This window comes from Microtus oregoni, unplaced genomic scaffold, assembly GCF_018167655.1.
Source record: "Microtus oregoni isolate MIOR12 unplaced genomic scaffold, Mior012 000007F_ref0000211, whole genome shotgun sequence".
NCBI classification, from domain to species: domain Eukaryota; kingdom Metazoa; phylum Chordata; class Mammalia; order Rodentia; family Cricetidae; genus Microtus; species Microtus oregoni.
Genome location: NW_024543066.1, coordinates 43,022,017 through 43,040,468, shown reverse-complemented (window position 1 = coordinate 43,040,468; position 18,452 = coordinate 43,022,017). Strand labels below are relative to the sequence as shown.

At 50.9% G+C, this 18,452-nt stretch overlaps 1 protein-coding gene across 5 annotated transcripts in view; it reads left to right on the top strand.

The window, feature by feature from the left end:
- Ttbk1 (tau tubulin kinase 1) overlaps positions 1-9,100 on the top strand; it is a 42,777-nt gene extending 33,677 nt beyond the window's left edge. For 3 of the 5 annotated variants that reach the window (XM_041656471.1, XM_041656473.1, XM_041656469.1), the window contains 2 exons: positions 3,078-4,630; positions 5,222-9,099. In XM_041656471.1, the coding sequence (XP_041512405.1) occupies positions 3,078-4,630; positions 5,222-5,606 (1,938 nt within the window). In that variant the 3' untranslated portion in view covers positions 5,607-9,099. Of the gene's footprint in view, positions 1-3,077; positions 4,631-5,221 lie in introns of all 5 variants that reach the window. The other 2 variants (XM_041656472.1, XM_041656474.1) reach the window with 2 other exon arrangements.
- The last annotated feature ends 9,352 nt before the right edge of the window (positions 9,101-18,452 follow it).

The following is an 18,452-nucleotide window of genomic DNA, read 5'->3' as shown; positions in this document are numbered from 1 at the left end:
GTGTTTGCTAGGTGAGTGGATGACATGAAGAATGGAAAGATAGTGTGGACAAAAAGAAAACAGCTACTGGGGACTTCAGCAGGGTGTAAAGAGGACAGTGACCAAGGCACAGGTGTTTACACAACAGTGCACACATGAACGTGGAGGTCAGAGGTCAAAGTCAGGCATTTTCCTCTATCACTTTCCAACTTACTTTAAGAACAAAACCCCGATTTATTTATTCTATGTGCATGAGTGTTTGCCTGCATGTATGTATGTGCACCGTGTGTGCCTGAGGCCCACAGAGGTCAGAAGAGGGCACCAGATTCCCTGGAACTGGAGCTATGGATGGTTGCGAGCCACCACACGAGTGCTGGGAACCAGCCTGGGTTCTCCGCAAGAGCAGCAAGTGCTCCCAACTGCTGAGCCATCTCTCCAGACCCTCCACCTAATTTTTCAAGGCAGGGTTTCTCTCTGAATCTAGAGCTCATCTATTGGTTAGACTGATTGGTCAGCCAGCTAGGGAAGTTTCCCTGTCTCCACCCCTACCCCAGGCTGTCTCCATCCACCCTCGAGGCAGGTGCCACTACATGCTGGGTTTTTGCTTGGGCACTAGTGATCAGTCAGGTCCCCATGTCTATGCAAGCATGTTACCACTGAGCCCTCTCCCCATCCCCTCTTTTGGTGTTCTTAAGACAGTCCCACCATCTAGCCTTGGCTGTCCTTGATTTCACTAAGTAGCCCAGGTTGCCTGCAGACTCCCAGCAATCTTCCAGCCTCGGTGTCCCCAGTGTTAGGGTTACAGGTGTGTGCCAGCACACCCGCCCTAGGCTATCTTCCTACTATTACTCCCACACTGAGTCCTCAAAGGCAGTAGATTATGCAGCAGATGGTGGGAGCTGAGGAGGGGAAGCCACCAGTTGGGCGGATGCTCAGCCTTGAAGACCCCAGTCTCATTCTCCGCCAGCCTCAGAGCCAAATGCACCAATGCTACCTCCTGGGCATTTCCTTTGCCTACACTCCAAAAGTCATGGTGAGGTTGGGAGGGGTCGTGGTCCATAAACCAGGGTGAGCAGAGCAAAGGGGAGTGGGCAGATACTCTGAGCTGTCTGCAAGCCTGACCCCCTTTATGCTCAGAACCTTTGTGGGGGTGTGCATTATGCCCGGTTCTTTTCCTTGTGTGGCGATCCCTTGCTCCACTCAAATAAATGCATTATTCACGACCTGACCCAGAGATTTCTAACGTAAAACCAGGACACTTTGTGTATGTGTGCAAGCTGGAGATCAACCTTAGTCATCATTCCTGAGCAATCCAGTGTGGGTTTGGGGACAGGGTCTCTCACTGGGTCTGGGACTTGCAGGCTAGGCTGGGCAGGCTGGCCAGTGAGATCCAGAAACCCACCTGTCTCTCTCTCCCCAGCACTGGGATTACAAGCGCACACCACGCACCTGGCTCAAGCTTAGGTGTCAAACACTTTACCAACTGAGTCATCTGCCCCCAGTCCCCACTCTTTTTTTTTTTAAATTGAAATATAATGACATCATTTCCCCTTCTCTTTCCTCCCTCCAATTCCTCTTGTATCCCATCTTACTCTTTTAAATTGATGGCCTAGTTTCTTTGACCTTTTTTCTTATACATACATGCGCACACACACATGAATATAGAAATTTCATTTAGCATTGCCTGTCTGTTCAGGGCAATCTGAGCTGATCCCTGGGGAAGAGCAATTCTGCCTCTCAGCTGTCTTTAGTTGTCTACAGTTCTCTGTTTAGGGGTGGATCCCCAGTCGGGGATAGCTCAGGCTGACCTCAAGGTCACTCTGCTGCCAAGTCTAGCCTTGAACTCCTGCTCTGCTTCCTGAGAGCTGGGGTTATGAGTGTGCACCACTACAGGCGGTTAAGGACTAGTGAATGAATGAACAACAAGAAAACCCCCCAGGGACTTCATTTACAAGAGAGGGAGGGAGGGAGAGAGAGAGAGAGAGAGAGAGAGAGAGAGAGAGCGCCAGAGAAACACGTAAAAGGATCTGCAAACAGGGAGAAAGGGAAGCTGATGAACAGGAGGCTTTGGAGAGCTGTTGAAAGACAACGGTGATTTGTCATGAGGACCCAAGCGTGAGACACATGACCCACCCAGGGAGATGCTGATAACATCCAATGGCTAGAGCTTAAATGGGGGCAGGGGCGGGGTAGTAAGGAGAAGGTAGGATGCAAGGTGGGGGTGGGAGGTGGCAGAGATCAATGGGATCTGAGTTTCAGGAAGTTCACTCAGGCAGTTGTAAGGAAGATGGCTGGCCAGGCCAGGACTGAGACAACAGGTTGGTGGCTGTGGAATACTAGACTGGCAGGGAAAAGGTCCATGGGCACTCTGTGGGGGCAGACACTGAGATGGTTATATAGTTCTGTGATGTGGGAGGGGGCACATCCTCATCTGAGGATGCTGTTGAATGGCCTGGGGGCACAGACAGAGGGGACCAAGTGTGTAGGAGAGTCAGTTCTGCCAAGGAGGCCAGGCCTTTCCAGAAGAGAGGAAATAGAGAGGATATGGGGGAAGTCTAACAGCCGGAAGAGGTTCAGCCATGCTGGGGTTGCCAAAGGATCCATCCACAGAGAGGAAAATTTACTGAGTTCCTGGGAGATAGGGCTGAACATAGTTCTTGCTGACAGGCCAGAGGAGGACAGGAGGAAGAGGGTAGTGCTCCCGTGACCCTGCTCACACCGCAGTGTGGGAGGGTGGCGGCTACAGAGGCCCCGCCCTGGACATCTGTGAGCATAGAGAAGTCCCAGAAAATGACACAGCCCCCCCCCCAGTTTCTCAGATGCTCCCTCTTTTTGGCTATTTTCTGCTATTTTCATACCCTAAAGTTGACTTTGTCTGATGAGGGGAGGAGAGGGTAGGGAGAGAGAAGAGTCACTGGGATCTGTCCCTCGGACCGGGATTCCCTGAGCCAGGATCATTCTAGGGCCTGAGGACCCATTGTCTACCTTCTGGCAGGTATCCCTGGTGGGGGAGTCTCCTGATGTAGGGTACAGGTGAGGCTTCCTGGGGCCCAGGAGGGTGGGTGACCTCAGTGGGTCCCTGTGTGTGCCCCTTACAGGTGTTCTCTGTGGCGCCCCCACTTGAGGTGAATGGACTCCCCCGAGCTGCGCCTCTGGGCTTGCCATACCAGGACTTCAAGAGAGACCTCTCTGATTATCGAGAACGGGCCCGGCTGCTGAACAGGGTCCGGAGGGTGGGCTTCTCGCACATGCTGCTTACTGCCCCACAAGTCCCCTTGGCTCCCTTTCAGCCTCAGGCCAATGGAAAGGAGGGAGAAGAGGAGGAGGAGGAAGAAGAAGAGGAGGAGGAAGAAAACGAAGAAGAGGAGGAAGAGGAGGAAGAGGAGGAGGAAGATGAAGAGGAGGAGGAGGAGGCAGGGGCCCTGGGGGAGGTGCTGGGGCCTCGGAGTGGTTCTAGCAGTGAGGCCAGCGAGCGGAGCACTGAACGGAGCCAGGAGGGGGCCCCATCCACACTGCTGGCTGATGATCAGAAAGAGGCCAGGGGCCGGTCTGTGGCTGATGGGGACCTGGAGCCCGAGGAGGGCTCCAAAACGCTGGTGCTCGTCTCCCCTGGCGACATGAAGAAGTCGCCAGTCACTGCCGAACTGGCCCCTGACCCTGATCTGGGCACCTTGGCCGCGCTCACCCCTCAGCAGGAGCAGCCCCAGCCTACTGGAAGTCAGCTGGATGTATCGGAGCCGGGCACCCTGTCCTCTATCCTCAAGTCTGAACCCAAGCCCTCAGGACCTGGAGCAGGGCTTGGGGTTGGGCCAGTGGCCACTGGTGGGGCGGTGGCAGTCACCTCCTCACCCTTCACCAAAGTCGAGAGGACCTTTGTTCACATTGCGGAGAAATCCCACCTCAATGTCATGTCTTCCGGAGGACAGGCCTCCAGGCCAGACGAGTTCAGCACTGGGGGTGAGCTGGGCCTGGAGATACTCTCTGAGGGGGCCACTGCAGAGGAGGGGGCCCCAGTGCCTCTGGAGAATGGCCTGGCTTTGTCAGGGCTGGATGGAACTGAGACAGAGAGTTGTGTCCTGTCTGGCTTTCCGGGGGAAACACCCTCAGAAGTAGTCACAGACTCGTTGCCCAATGGCGCAGCCCTTGCTGAGGGGCCAGCTCCAGCATCCCCACTGGAGCCACTCACCAAGAAAGGGACCACTGTCTCCCCCAGCCGCCATGCTATGCCAGGTTCTCGCCCCAGGAGCCGCATTCCTGTCTTGTTGTCTGAAGAGGACACAGGCTCGGAGCCTTCGGGCTCCCTGTCGGCCAAAGAGCGGTGGAGCAAGAGGGCCAGGCCCCAGCAGGACCTGGCACGGCTGGTGATGGAGAAGAGGCAGGGTCGCCTGTTGCTGAGGCTGGCCTCAGGAGCCTCGTCCTCCTCTAGCGAGGAGCAGCGCCGTGCCTCTGAGACACTCTCTGGCACCGGCTCTGAGGAGGATACACCTGCCTCAGAGCCCACGGCAGCCTTGCCTAGGAAGGCTGGGCGGGCAGTGACCACCCGGAGCCGGATTCCACGCCCCATCGGTGTGCCCACGCCTGTGGAAGGGCAGCAGCTTCCTGGCAGACCCCATGGTGCGGCCTCAGCGGCTGACGTGGCCATTACCAGCAGGTGAGAAACGGTGCCAGGACTGGTTGTGGGTAGAGTGGCCACAGAAGGCTTCCAGGAACTTCTCCGAACCAACGTTAGGGGCTATAACACTCTCAGATACCTCTCCCATCTGGGCACTGTAACTTGTGACTTAAGTGTCAGCTCTGTCACTGGGCTCAAGGGAACAGGAACAGCGTGATTAGTGGGGATACTGTGAGGTGGGACCAGGGAAGGCTGCAGGAGACCAGCGAGCCCACATACAGTTCCTGGTATGCCATGGGACATTGGAAACCAAAGGGTAAAAGTCTTGGGCCTCCAGTAACTGGCATGAAATAGTATTTTGTATTGATATTAACATAAGCACATTCTAGATTAGAATGCAAAACCCATGGGAATTTTAAAGATGACGCATGACTCTTAAGGAAAACCTCCAGTCATAGCCCAAAAGGTCCCGCACTGCAGGGTGGAACACCGGCCAGTTTATTCATCTGTGCCTGGCCTCTTCCATCCCTCCCAGCTTTGACGATGCAGGGCTCAGTGCTCAAAGACATTCTGAAAATGTCCCTCCTTGTCCCTCACCCCGGTCCTTTTCTCTTGCCTTCTGCCCCTCAGCAGGCTCCAGCTACAGAAGCCCTCAGGGTCGGCCACTGCTGCTGACCTCCGTCCCAAATACTCCGCGAGCCGGGGTCCCGGTCCAGTTCGCACCCAAGTCTCCAAGCCTGCAGCGCCCCGCAGTCCCGGCCTCCCCGCCTCCACCTCGCGCAACCCCAGCGGGTCCCCGCGGAGCCAGTCCCTGCCCCGCAAAGAGAGCTCCTCTCCGTCGCATCAAGCTCGGCCCAGCGCCCCTCCCTCTCGGGGGGTCCTCCAGTCCAGATCTCAGCCCGAGGCCTCCCCAGGGGCCCCCAAGAAAGGACCCAGAGGGAAACAACTGCAGACTCAGCGCGCAGCAACCAAAGGCCGGGCGGCAGTCTCGGAGGGTAGGCCCGGGAACAGATAATGACACGGGCCTGCGGCTCTCTGCGGCGCCCCCTACCCTCACCCCGGTCCCCACCCGCAGCTGGCCACACTGGAGCAGCTTCCAGCACAGCCTTACGCGCCCGCGCGCCACCGCGGCCCCAGCTTCCCGCCTGCACTCGCCAGGACGCACGTGAGCACGCGTGGCGCCCTGCAGCCCAGCCAGCCCACTGACCCCGGAGGGTGCGTGTCTCGGTTCGTCTCTCTGCGTCCTCCCTCCCTCCTACCGCCCCACTGCAGGGACAGGCTCACAGCAGATCCTCTGCCCCGGGAAGGCTCAGCACTTATCGCCTGAAGACTCAGCTTTTAGGGCCTGTCCCCTTCTCCCACCAGGTCTTGGCTGATCTCTATGCCCCCCACCCAAGGGGCTTACATCTGCTTACACCTCTTGTGGCCCACCTTTCCTCATCCCCGTCTTCTTCAGCCTCCAACCCTACCCAACAGGAGCAACAGCCTCAAATTCCAGAAGTGTGAGGTCTCTGGACCGCCTACGGTCTCCTAGGAGCCATGGTGGCCATGAAAGGCCAAGCTGGGATTGGGAAAGTGGAAGTCAGAGGTCGTTGGCTTATTTAGGTTTAAGGGGACACCTCTAGTCGGGCTAAAGTCAGCTCTATGAGAGGCACAGGTCGTATGATTCTCGAGAGGGGCTGCTGCCTGGGTCTCTCGACCTTTGCTGAATAGGAATGAATGGGACCTCTGGAAGTTTGCCTCCCTGTGAGTGTTTCCCAGTGGGAGTTTGGAACGGGGCTTTACGGTTACATGCTCTCGGGTCCTCTGGTTCTCAGGACCCCTTGCCATCAGGAATTCCTTCCTCTGTCTAACCTCAGCTTCACTGAGCTCTCCTCTCAGAATCCCACGCAGGTGGGGTGGCTGCTTATCACCTTCTGTGTGTTGATCATCTGAAGATTCAGGGACTCTGTCTGGTCACCCTGCCATCTCTGCTGTGGGCAGTGGGCTGGCTCAGGCATCCTCCCCCTACACAGCAGAGGAAGCAGGATGAGGCAGACTGGCTCCCGGAGGCAGAAGGCCCTTCTCACTTTAGATTGTGTGTGATGCTAACTGGTGCCCACCCCCACCCCACCCCAGTTCACCCTGGGCCCCTCTTGCTCTGAGCCAGCCCACACAGCTGAGCTGCTCTGAGCCTGACATGGGGCCTCCTTCTGCATGTTGGCTTCTGCACAGCTCGCCCGCCCACCTCATCAGGAGCCTGCTAACATCTGGGGCAAGCAGTACCCTTACTGCAGAAGGGACAGGCAGCCCCTCCTGTCTGGGACAGGGACTGCCTGCAGGCCTCCTGTAAAGCACCCACAGCCTCTATCCCCTGTTCTGGTCCTCCTGTCCTTCCCTGAGCCACAGAGAGCAAACCAAGGCATTCAGGAGAAAGAGAGGCCTCAGAGGACCAGCGGTCTGGCCACGTCTACACCCAAGATGACCTCATGGAGTTCTGAGGGTCTGGGCAGTTGCTTCTGTGCCAAGAAGGCTGCTCTGCAGACCAGTCTGGGGAGGACACCAGGGTGGATAGTCTTTGTGGTCTATCCCACACTGATGTAGAAGCTCCCAGAACACTCAGGAAACCTCTCTGGATTCAGTTATCTTTGTCACCCCGAGGCCCCCTCTAGTCGTCCTCTAGCCCAGCAGAGGAGTAGAGGGTTCACTTCCTCCTACCCAGGGCTTCTATGAATGACAATCAGCTCATGCCAGGTGGGGACCAGGGCATGACCCTTGGTGCCCAGGTCCTGGGCCTGCTCCTTGCCACCAACCGAACCGTGAATGTAGGGCTCCCCACAGTCTCACTTCTGCTGGAGGGCCGACAACACCCTGGCTTGGAGATGGGAGGAAAGGGAGGCCTGAGAAAGCCCCAGGCTCACCCCACCCCCAGCTTCACCCAGCGATCAAGCTGGTGCAGAGGCAAAATCCAGTCTACCCTTGGGATTCCAGACCCCCACAAGGCTCCACTCAACCTCAGGCCTCCAGTCTACCCTTGGGATTCCAGACCCCTACAGGACTCCACCCAACCTCAGGCCTCTGAGTCAATAGTATCATCAGGAGGAATGAGGGACAGAGGACCAGCAGAGGTGGGTGGTGAGGGGACTAAGTGCTTCTCCCAGGAAGGAACCAGGGCAGAGGAAGCCAATGTCCCGCCCCCAGCTGAAGCCTGTTCTTTGAGAATCATCCACCCTGCAGTAGGCCCTTCAGGCTCCTACCCATCCTCTCTGATAGTGTCAAGCGACCACCACCATCCCTTATGTCCCCATCCTGACTGCTTAAGTCACTGGCTCAGATGTGGGGTGTATTCACCTTAATGCGCCTTCCCTCCCCAGCCGTACCATGTGCAGAGGGGTACAGGAGAAGGGCCCTGCCCCAGGCACATGGCTCTCTGGCTTTCCAGCTCCTCCTGAGGGGCCTGGCTTGCTCAGTCTCCTGAGCCCCTTGGGCATATGTTGGGGCACAGGGAGTTGCCCTCCCCCTCCCTGGGAAGCAACAGAAGAATGTTTACATGCCAAACAGAATGTACCAGTCCTTGGCCACCCCTCCCAGTCATTGCATGGCCTCCGCCCACCCTGTGCCCGCCCACTCCCCTGACATCAACGCCTTGGAAGTCGCTGTCATAACTAGGTGGGGGTCTCGAAAGGGAAGTAGCCATTACACCATTAAAAAGCCTGTGGACCTTTTTGTTGGTCTGGACTCTTTTTCGCTTTAGGAAGGGCAGGGCAAAGCCCAGCCCCTGAGGGCGGGGGTGGGCAGGAGAGAAACTGTCGGATGGTGCCAAGTGGGCAGAGATGTCATCTCCACAGAGAAGGAAACAGAAGTGTAGGTCTGGTATACATAATGTGTTCAGAGTCTCACAGAAGGAAGAGCTATCCTGGCAAAGCTTGCACTCGGCTCCTTGGCTGTCTTTGCTGAAGGCTGTAGACTCCATTTGGGCTGGCACAGAGAGAAGAGAGAAGCAAAGCTATCATTGCCCTAGAAGAAGCAGATTGAAGTGAGCTTCTGGAGAGGCAGAAGGTGTAGCGGCTCACAGGCAACAAACACCATAGCAAAACCCGCCCTGACCAATGCCTGTGACTCGGCCTCTGCCCGTCTGCAAGTTTATCCTACAGGTACACTCGCAAAACGACACACGTCCAAAGTCACCCACCATGTCTGCAGAGCCTTGTCTACGCATCTGAAACCCAAGAAGAGAAAACAGTGGGTTGGGTGGTACATGCTCGCTTGGTATCAACGCCCAACGGAGAAGCCAGGCTCGGTGGCCTTCGCCTTAGGTGTCAAGGCCCAACAGAGAATCCAGGCATGGTGGCCTCAGACCTGTAATCCCAGTAGCCACAGGACCCAAAAGCAGGGGGATTTTTTGAAAGTTCAAGGTCAGCCTTGACCACACAGTAAGTTCCAAGCCAGCCTAGGGTAAATGCAAGACTGTCTCAAGAAAAAAAAAAAAGAAAAAAAAAAGAAACCAAAAGCCATGGCAAGCTGTTTACATTTATTAATTTCACTTATACATGTTTTCAGTGAAAAAAAAATTTGAGACAAAGTCTTGCCAGGTAGCCCAGGCTGGCCTCAATGTGCCATCCTCCTGCTTCAACCTCCCAAGTGCTGGGATCCCAGGTGAGTACCACTATGCTTAATTAGGTGGTGTTATTAATGTCTTTGATTATGAGACACTGCTCTTGACCCTATTTATAATATATGGACTATGCATGGAACTGCTTTTCTTCCTTTAAAAAAGTATTTCATCTATCCTTCTTCTGTGATGGCAATGGTTTTGGTAAGAGATTGTGGACCAGAAAAAGAAATGACTCGAGCAATCTTAATGGCTGTTGGTTGGGACTGTGGTACATGTGACAGGGACTCCACTGTGGGGTGTCAAGGGATTCAAACTGAAGGAAGCAGCTCATGTTCTTACGGGCCAGTCCCACAGCTCAGAAATGTGTGAGGTCATGAGGCTCTTGGGACAGCAAGGCAGTTGGATGCTGAATGTGTCGATCCCAACAGGAGATGGGCTGGATGAGGGAGGTTTACATGGGGAGAGACAGGAAGTACCCTTTGTATTCTGAATCCTAAGTTCACCATAAGTCTGTTTGCTTAGTGGACAAAAACGGTTTCTCGCCAGGCCTGGCTCTGGGCCACACGGCTGGGAAGTGAGACCATCCAGGTTAGAAAGCCCACTCTCCCTGGGGTGCTGCTCTTGGCTATCCAGAACCTCAGCCTCCTGGGACCCCTTTCCTCTAACTTGAATGCCAGTGGACTTTGGGGCCTTTGGCAGGGCCCGATGTACTTTCTCTTTCCTTCTTTGTTTAACATGTCCGGAGCAGGACATACTCGTAGTAAATGCTAAAAGCATATCAAATACAGACAACCTTGTGCATGACCCTGACCAGCCAGAGCCCTGTGAGCAAGCTTGGTGTGGACCGTCACGGACCTTTTTTTATGATTGTAACAATACCTATCTCTTTCTGTCCATATATATTTCTTATAAATAAAAGAGGAGCATATTATATCTGCTGTCCAGAAACATGACTTTATCTCCAGCAGTATGCACTGAAGTACACTTCCTCCCCGACCTGCGACCCTGGGATCGAATTCAGAGTCTTATGCAGGCTAGGCACGTGCTCTCCTGCTGAGCAGTCTCCAGCTTCACTCCATTTCAAAGCTGTTATTGTTAATTTATAAAACAGGCCAGAGAGCGGTGGCACATGCCTTTAATCCCAGCACTCAGGAGGGAGAGACAGGCAGATCCCTGTGAGTTTGAGGCCAGCCTGGTCTACAGAGCGAGTTCCAGAACAAGTTCCAAAGCTACACAGAGAAACCTTGTCTCAAAAAATCAAAAATAAATAAATAAATAAAATAAAGAGAAACTAAACAAAAATATGTAAATATACATATTTGTATATATTAAAATATATAATATATAAATGTGTGTGTGTGTGCACATGTGTGCCAAAGTGTGCATGTACAACTTACAGGGATCAGCTCTCTCCTACCACGTGGGTCCCCAGAATTTAAACTCAGGTGGTCATTGCAGCAAGTACCTTTACCATCTGAGCCATCTTTCCCACCCTCCTCTATCTTTTTTTTTTTTTTTTTTTTTTTGGTTTTTCGAGACAGGGTTTCTCTGTGGTTTTGGAGCCTGTCCTGGAACTAGCTCTATAGACCAGGCTGGTCTCGAACTCACAGAGATCTGCCTGCCTCTGCCTCCCGAGTGCTGGGATTAAAGGCGTGCGCCACCACCGCCCGGCTACACCCTCCTCTATCTTTTAAAATTATTTTGGGCTGAACAGTGGTGGTGCACATCTTTAATCCCAGCACTTGGGAGGCAGAGGCAGGCAGATCTCTGAGTTCAAGGCCAGCCTGGTCTACAGAGCAAGTTCCGGGACAGGCTCCAAAGCTACACAGAGAAACCCTGTCTCTGAAAAAAAAGGTATTTTGTTGTTATATAACTTACATATAGCTTTCCAACTTAAGTCACACAACTCAATGTGTTCCCATTTCCACAGTCAATTGTAGAACATTCCCTGCCCATCACTCACTGTTTCTACTGCACGCACAGCCTCAGGCTACCACCAATCTACTTTCTGTCTATATATCCACCTCCTGGGGGCTTGGGATATAGCTCATTTTGGTAGAGTGCTTGCCTATCATACACAAGACATTGGGTTTGAATCCTGGCACTGCGTATACTGGGTGTGTTGACGTACACTCAGAGGGCAGAGGCAGGAGGATTAGAATTTCAAGGTCATCTTCAGACTGTTAGCCAGTTCCAGGCCAGTCTGGGCACAGGAAACTTTATCTTGAAACAGTAACAACAACAAAACTCCAACTGCTGATTTTAGACATTTTATAGACATAAAATCTATAGGATCGTCTTGTGATCTTTCAGTTAGCATAGTTTGTCTTTATAATTAATAAATAATGTCCTACACAACACAATTTACTTTTCCACTCATAAACTGATGAACTCTTTACTATCACAAATAATGCTACTAAGTGAAGTTTTTGAGTGTGTTTCATGACTGCGTGCGTGTGTGTATCTCTGTGTGTGTTGAATTGCTAGGTCATGTGATAATGCCACTTTTACATTTTAAGGAATCACTAATTTTCCACTTGTACCAACAATGGCAATGACCCCCGTGTTCTTTATAATGACTATATAATGTCACACCACACAAACATGTTGTTTCTAACTTACCCGCTTCCCCATGGGCTTCTCATCATACTGTGTCCCACTCATACATCAGGGTTCTGAAGTCCCCTTATTCCCAGAATAAGCAAACAGATGGAAAGCTGTATTTTCTTCTACTTTCAAATTGCTTGTTATTGATTGATTGATTGAATGAATGCCACAGTTTGCGTGTTAATTATATTGATATCCATAAATAATTCCCTCAGCTCATATCTTTTCTGAGATAGGGTTTTGTGCAGCCCAGAGTGGCCTCAAACTCTCTATGTAGCTAAGGGCAACTTTTGCATGTCTGTTCCTCCTGCCTCCATCCTTGGAGTGCTGGGGTGTAGGTGTGCTCCATCACACTGGTTCCCTCATCCCATTTATCCAGCAAACTCTCTGGGCCATTGCTGAGCTGCACCTTCCCAGAGGTGTATCAGCAGCACGCAGTCTCCTGTGCAGGACAAAGGAGGACAGGGGCTGGGAACAAGCTTCCGTTTCCCATGTGGTATGTGCCCTGGCACAGGAAGCTCAGCCTGGGAACACGAAGAACGACTCTTTGTTGGATGTGCCTCTTTAAAAAAAAAAAAAAAGATTATTTTTTATGTTTGAAAGTTTTCAAGGAAGCTGAACTGTGCCTTTAATCCCAGCACTTGGGAGGCAGAGGCAGGTGGGTCTCTGTGAGTTCAAGGCCAATGTGGTCTACGGGTCTGTAGCAAGTTCCAGGACCGCCAGGGTTATAAAGAGATACCCTGTCTCCAAAAGAAAATAAAAGGTGTTCAAGGGACTGGAGAGATGGTTCAGCAGCTGAGAGTATTGGCTGTTCTTCCAGAGGACCTAGTTTCAATTCCCAGAAACCACGTGACAGTTTACAATTGTGCTACCAACTGTAGAGGGAGCCGAGGCCCCTTTCTGGCCTCTGCAGGCTCTAGGTGTGCACAAGATGCAAAGACACAGGCAGGCACAACACCTGTACACATAAAAGAGTTTTATAACTGAAAAGTTGGGTGGAGTGGTGGCCACTAAAGCGTGAAGATCTAGTCAGGTCCTCAGATGCACACAAAGCCAGACACTCATTGAGCATCTGCAGTCTCAGCGGCACTGAGATGGGACCAGCTGGCATGGCATGCCCTGTGGTGAACAAGAGACGGAAAGTGAGGACTAATGTCCCGGGTTGTCCTCTGACTTCCACATAGGTGCCTTCATCCTACACACACACATGCGTGGGCACAAGCATGCATGCACGTGCGCGTGCAGACACACACACACCATACACAGACACACATGCAAAGATTTAAACTTACCTTTCAAAATACATATGTACAAGATAAAACAAACTAGTCAGGATTTCAGGAGGCATAGATAGGCAGATCTTTGTGAGTTCAAAGCTAGCCTGGTCTTCATAGTGAGTTCCAGCCCAGCTAGGGCAATATAGTGAGCCTCTGTCTCAAAAAACAAGCAAATGAATGAATGAATAAACTATATTTTAGGGATTAACTGTGCAGCAAAATATATTTATACAATGAATTTTATAGGATACAAAAATTATCAAATCCAAAGAGAAAAAGAAAGAAAAGCAAACAGTTGAGACTGCTGTGTCAAAGAACCATGGATGAAATGAGGCTGGAGGACCCCGAGGCGGATGTGGCTGTACTTCCATCTTCAGCAGCCGCTGTTTCTGTCTGGCGTGCATCTCTGTCCACTGTCCGGCATTCATGAGGAAGACTGGCTTATCATATTTGAACAGTGAGGTCACCATCCGTGGGTCACCAGGGCAGGTCTGACAGGAGCAGCTGAACGGAGCTGCGTATGACCTCAGGGTGGGGACAGTCTCCACATGGAGGTCAGTAAGACCCTGGGGTGGGGGACGGTCTTCATGTACCTCTTGTTGGTGGGATGAGATCATTTAGATAAATCCTTCTGCCAGAACCAGTTGTTGGAGGATTGGAATCAGAAATCAGATCTGTGGAGGTTCAAATGAATGCCTCTTGGGGATGGGAGCTGCCAGCTGGAGCACACCTTTCTCTCCTGAGGTCTTCCTATGAGCTCACAGATTACCAGCTTGCTCCTTATCCTGCCAGCATGCGGTGCCCAGGTGTCTGTCTTCTGCTGTGCTGCTCTGAGCATACCTGAAGCAGAAGGAATTGCGGTTTCAGGTTTCTCAGAAAGAGTCAGCTGGGCTTCCCTGCACATCCTCGCCCTAGCTTCCCTGAGCACCCTCGCCTAGCCGCAGCACCACCTGCATCCAAATGTGTCTCTCAAAACAAATCCTGGACAGATAAAAGTGGGCAGCTGAAGAGGAGGGGGCATTCCCAGCTGAGGCAGCAGCATGAGCAATGTGCACAGGTGTGTGTTACAAGGAGAGGGCCCCTTGTTTATCCCAGCCACCTGGCTAGCTTACACCCAAAATAACCACACAGAAACTGTATTAATTAAAACACTGCTTGGCCATTAGCTCTAACTTCTTATTGGCTAACTCTTACATATTTAACCATTAATCTGTGTATCCCCATGTGGCAGTGGCTTACTGGAGATTCTAAACCGCATCCATCTCAGGCAGAAGATCCATAGCTTCTCTCTGACTCTGCCCTTCTTCCTTCCAGCATTCAGTTCTGTTTTCTCCGCCTATCAACTAGGCCAAGGCAGTTTCTTTATTCATTAACCAATGAAAGCAGCACACAAACAGAAGGACCTCCCACACCTGGTGTGAGAGTGTAGCTTATTGGTCACAGGCAAAAACCATAGAGCACAAGACGGGAGCAGAGGCAGAACAGGCCCAGGCCCTGGAAGGGTGGGCTACACCACCTAAGACAGCTAAGGGGACTCTGCTCTGCTCAGCCCTTTCCCTAGGATCCCAGGACATGCCAAAGTCACTTGCCAAAGTCTAGCTCAGTTGTAGGAACTCCCTGATGTCCACAGATAAGAATTTGTTCATCATGGGGGGCAGTGGAGGCACTGGCCTTTAATCCCAATAGTCCGGAGGCAGAGGCAGTTGTATGTCTGAGTTTGAGGCCAGCCTGATCTACAGAGTGAGTTTCAGGACAGCCAGAACTACACAGTGAAACCCTGTCTTGGGGGTCGAGGGCAGAGTGCAAAATCCCTGGTATATCTCCTAACTCTCCCTAAGAAAGATTTCTCTTTTCTGTTTCATGGCCAAAGACAAGACTGGGTGAGACAGGGACCCAGAGAGGAAATTGGCTTCGACAAGGTCATCTCGGCAGGGTCTAGATGGAGACAAAGAACAGTGGGAGGGGCTTTTTTAATAGATTTATTTTTGCCAGGTGGTGGTGGCACACATCTTTAATCCCAGTACTCAGGAGGGAGAGGCTAGAGAATCTCTGAGTTCTAGGTCATCTTGGTCTACAGAGGGAGTTCCAGAACAGTTAGTACTACATAGAGAAATCCTGTCTCAAAAAAACCAAATAATAGAAACTATTAATTTTTATTTTATATGTGTGAATATCAATACCTGTATCTATATGTGCATGCAGTGCCGGTGGGGACCAGATGAGGGCATTGGACCCTCTAGAATTGGAGTTACAGATGGTTGTGAGCTACCATGTGGAGGCCAAGAACTGAACCCATGTCCTCTGCAAGAGCAGCAAATGCTCTTAGCCACTGACTGACTGGTCTCTCCAACCCCAGGAGACACTCCTGTCAAGCAGAGGGGACATCAGAGGGAAACTGAGACGTCCCTGACCACAGGGTGCAGGTTCTGCTGAGATTTCTCCACTGGCTTCTCATGGTCAAGGCCAGAACAAGGACTATGACTGAAGCCAGCATTGTTTGCACCTGCAACCCCAGTATTCCCTCTGCAGCTAAGGGAGGAGAATTACCCTGGGTTCACGGACAGCCTGGGCTACAGCGTGAGATGCTATCTCAAAATAAGGGAGAGAAGGAGGGGAGGAGATGAAGGGAGGAAGGGGAGGAAGAGGAGGAAGAGAGGTAAGAAAAAAACGCTGAGGGCAACCAGGCCATGGCTAAAGGAGGTCAGCCTATCCCTTTTCAGTTCTCAGCAGTGTTGGGCACTGCACGAGGTGATGGGAAGGGCACACAAGGCTCTGAGATTCATCCATGGGTGAGAGGGAACTAGGAGACAAGCCCAGTCTCAGCAGCTCAACACACACACACACACACACACACACACACACACACACACACCTATACACACTTACATACACTCAATACACACATAACCCCACACACCTATACACACTTACACACACTCAATAAAACCCCCACACACTTACACACACTCAATACACACATAACCCCTTACACACTTACACACACTCAATTCACACATAACCCCACACACCAATGCACACTTACACACATACACACTCAATAAGACATAAACCCACACACACTCATTATACACATAACCCCACACACCTATGCACACTTACACACATACACACGCAATAGACATACCCCCCCCACACACAACTGTTGGGGACCAGCCTTGACAAAGATACCACTTGCCAGGGAAGAATGTAGGGATTTAGAAATATTGGTAAAGACCAGTTGAAGGTCACAGGCTATATCCATAGTTCAACATTCTGTTGTGAGGACAAGTCATGCTTACACCCTAGACCAAAACATTCTGTAGGTAAACCACTCCCTAGGTGGAATCCAGTATTACCTCCATAAGAGAACTGGAACTTATTTGGATCCTTAGACTTTTGTTTGAGGTAGGAACTTCTCTATTCCTGAAATACAAGCTCTGGATATTAGCCACACCTGTTGACAATAATCTTGAGAGAGCAGAGCTCTGATCTAAATCTTGGTGGGACCTTTGTCTGAGGAAGAAACACAATAACCTTGAAGAATAGAAGTATGTTCCAACTCTGACCTTTGGTCAAGGTGAAAATAGGCTCACATTTTTGGACCTCCACAATTTCTCCTTTTTTAAAAATTAATTTTAATAAAGCCAGTGCTTCTACAACAGGACGGATTACCGTGTCTGCCTTAGGTGAACATTTTCTGTTTCTCAAACTCACCCATCATTGGAACATGCATTCCAATCACATATGCCCACATCTTAAGTGCCTGGGAGGGAAAAAGGATCAAATCTATCTCTGCTGACCTCTGCAATCAAAGGGTTAATGGAGAAAGTACCTTTGGCCTCTGTGTCTCTGATCTAAGTTTCTTTTTTTTAATATTTTTTTAATAATTTATTTATTTATTATGTATACATTATTCTGTCTGTATGCCTGAAGGCCAGAAGAGGGCGCCAGACCTCTTTACAGATGGTTGTGAGCCACCATGTGGTTGCTGGGAATTGTTTTTTTTTTTTTTTTTTTTTTTTAATTTTTCGAGACAGGGTTTCTCCGTAGCTTTTGGTTCCTGTCCTGGAACTAGCTCTTGTAGACCAGGCTGGCCTCGAACTCACAGAGATCCGCCTGCCTCTGCCTCCAGTTGCTGGGAATTGAACTCAGGACCTTTGGAAGAGCAGGCAATGCTCTTAACTACTGAGCCATCTCTCCAGCCCCCCCCCTTTTTTAAATATTTTTATGGTTTATTTAACTTTATTTTATGTGCATTGGTGTGAAGTGTCAGATCCCCTGGAACTGATCTTCAGACAGTTGTGAGCTGCCATGTGGGTGCTGGGAATTGAACCCGGGTCCTCTGGAAGAGCAGTCAGTGCTCTTAACCACTGAGCCATCTCTCCAGCACCTCTGATCTAAGTTTCTGTCAAGACATTTCATCAGCAATTAGCTAATGGTAAGCAAGCCGATAATACTTGGTGCTATGCATAGTTCTGTGGCTATAGTATTTCCCAATTAAAGGAGTGGAGGAGCACCAGGGCTGGGAATAGTATTCAGCTGTATCAAAATCTAAATTTGTCTTATCAAACATGTCCAATTCAAGAATTCATTGGTAATGTCAAACTTTTCTTAGACAAGTTCTGATCTTTTTCTAGTCATTAACATACATCATATAGTGAACTAAAGCATTAGCAGGTCAATACCATAACACAATTTGTCAAATCACAATTCTCTTCAGTCCATTCTAACCAAAAGTCAGGAAAAGGTTTTTGTAATGGGTGAGAGTCTAGTTGCAATGCTGTTTTTAAGCAATTGTCCCAGTCTCTGAGCAGCAGCAAAACCCTTAGGCTACCCTTCTCATATCTGAAGAGGGGCTTCAGTCACTCCTTGTAACGAATCCTTTTTCCTCTGAGGGGAAAATTGAGGTCTCAGTTCTCAGGTCCTTTCAACAGCAGACTGAGTACCTCATTGACAATCTGAGTTCTGTGTCTGAAAGTATAAAATAGTTAAATGTTCAGTCTGCATTTCTGGTCTGGCTCCAAGGTAAACAGGACTCAGTAGGTCTGGAAGTGTGCGCATCACCACAATCTTCTTTCCCTTCCCAGACTTCAGCATGACGTTGTGAATCAGGAGCATTGGTTCAGGTACCCCTTTCCTCAGCCTGCAGCATGGATCACAGGCTCTCACTCCAACTCTCTGTGGGGGGGGCATTAGCAGCTACAACGTGATCAGTGTAGTGATCTGTTCTGTCTCTTTAAGAGACAACCCACACCCACCTGTCTGCTGAGGCAGGCAGATCCTTCCTGCTTGCAGCCTAAGTCTTTTCCTTTTTCTGCCTCCTGCTCGAAGAGGTAGCTTCCATCTCTCCCTCCTCTCTCTCTCTCTCTCTCTCTCTCTCTCT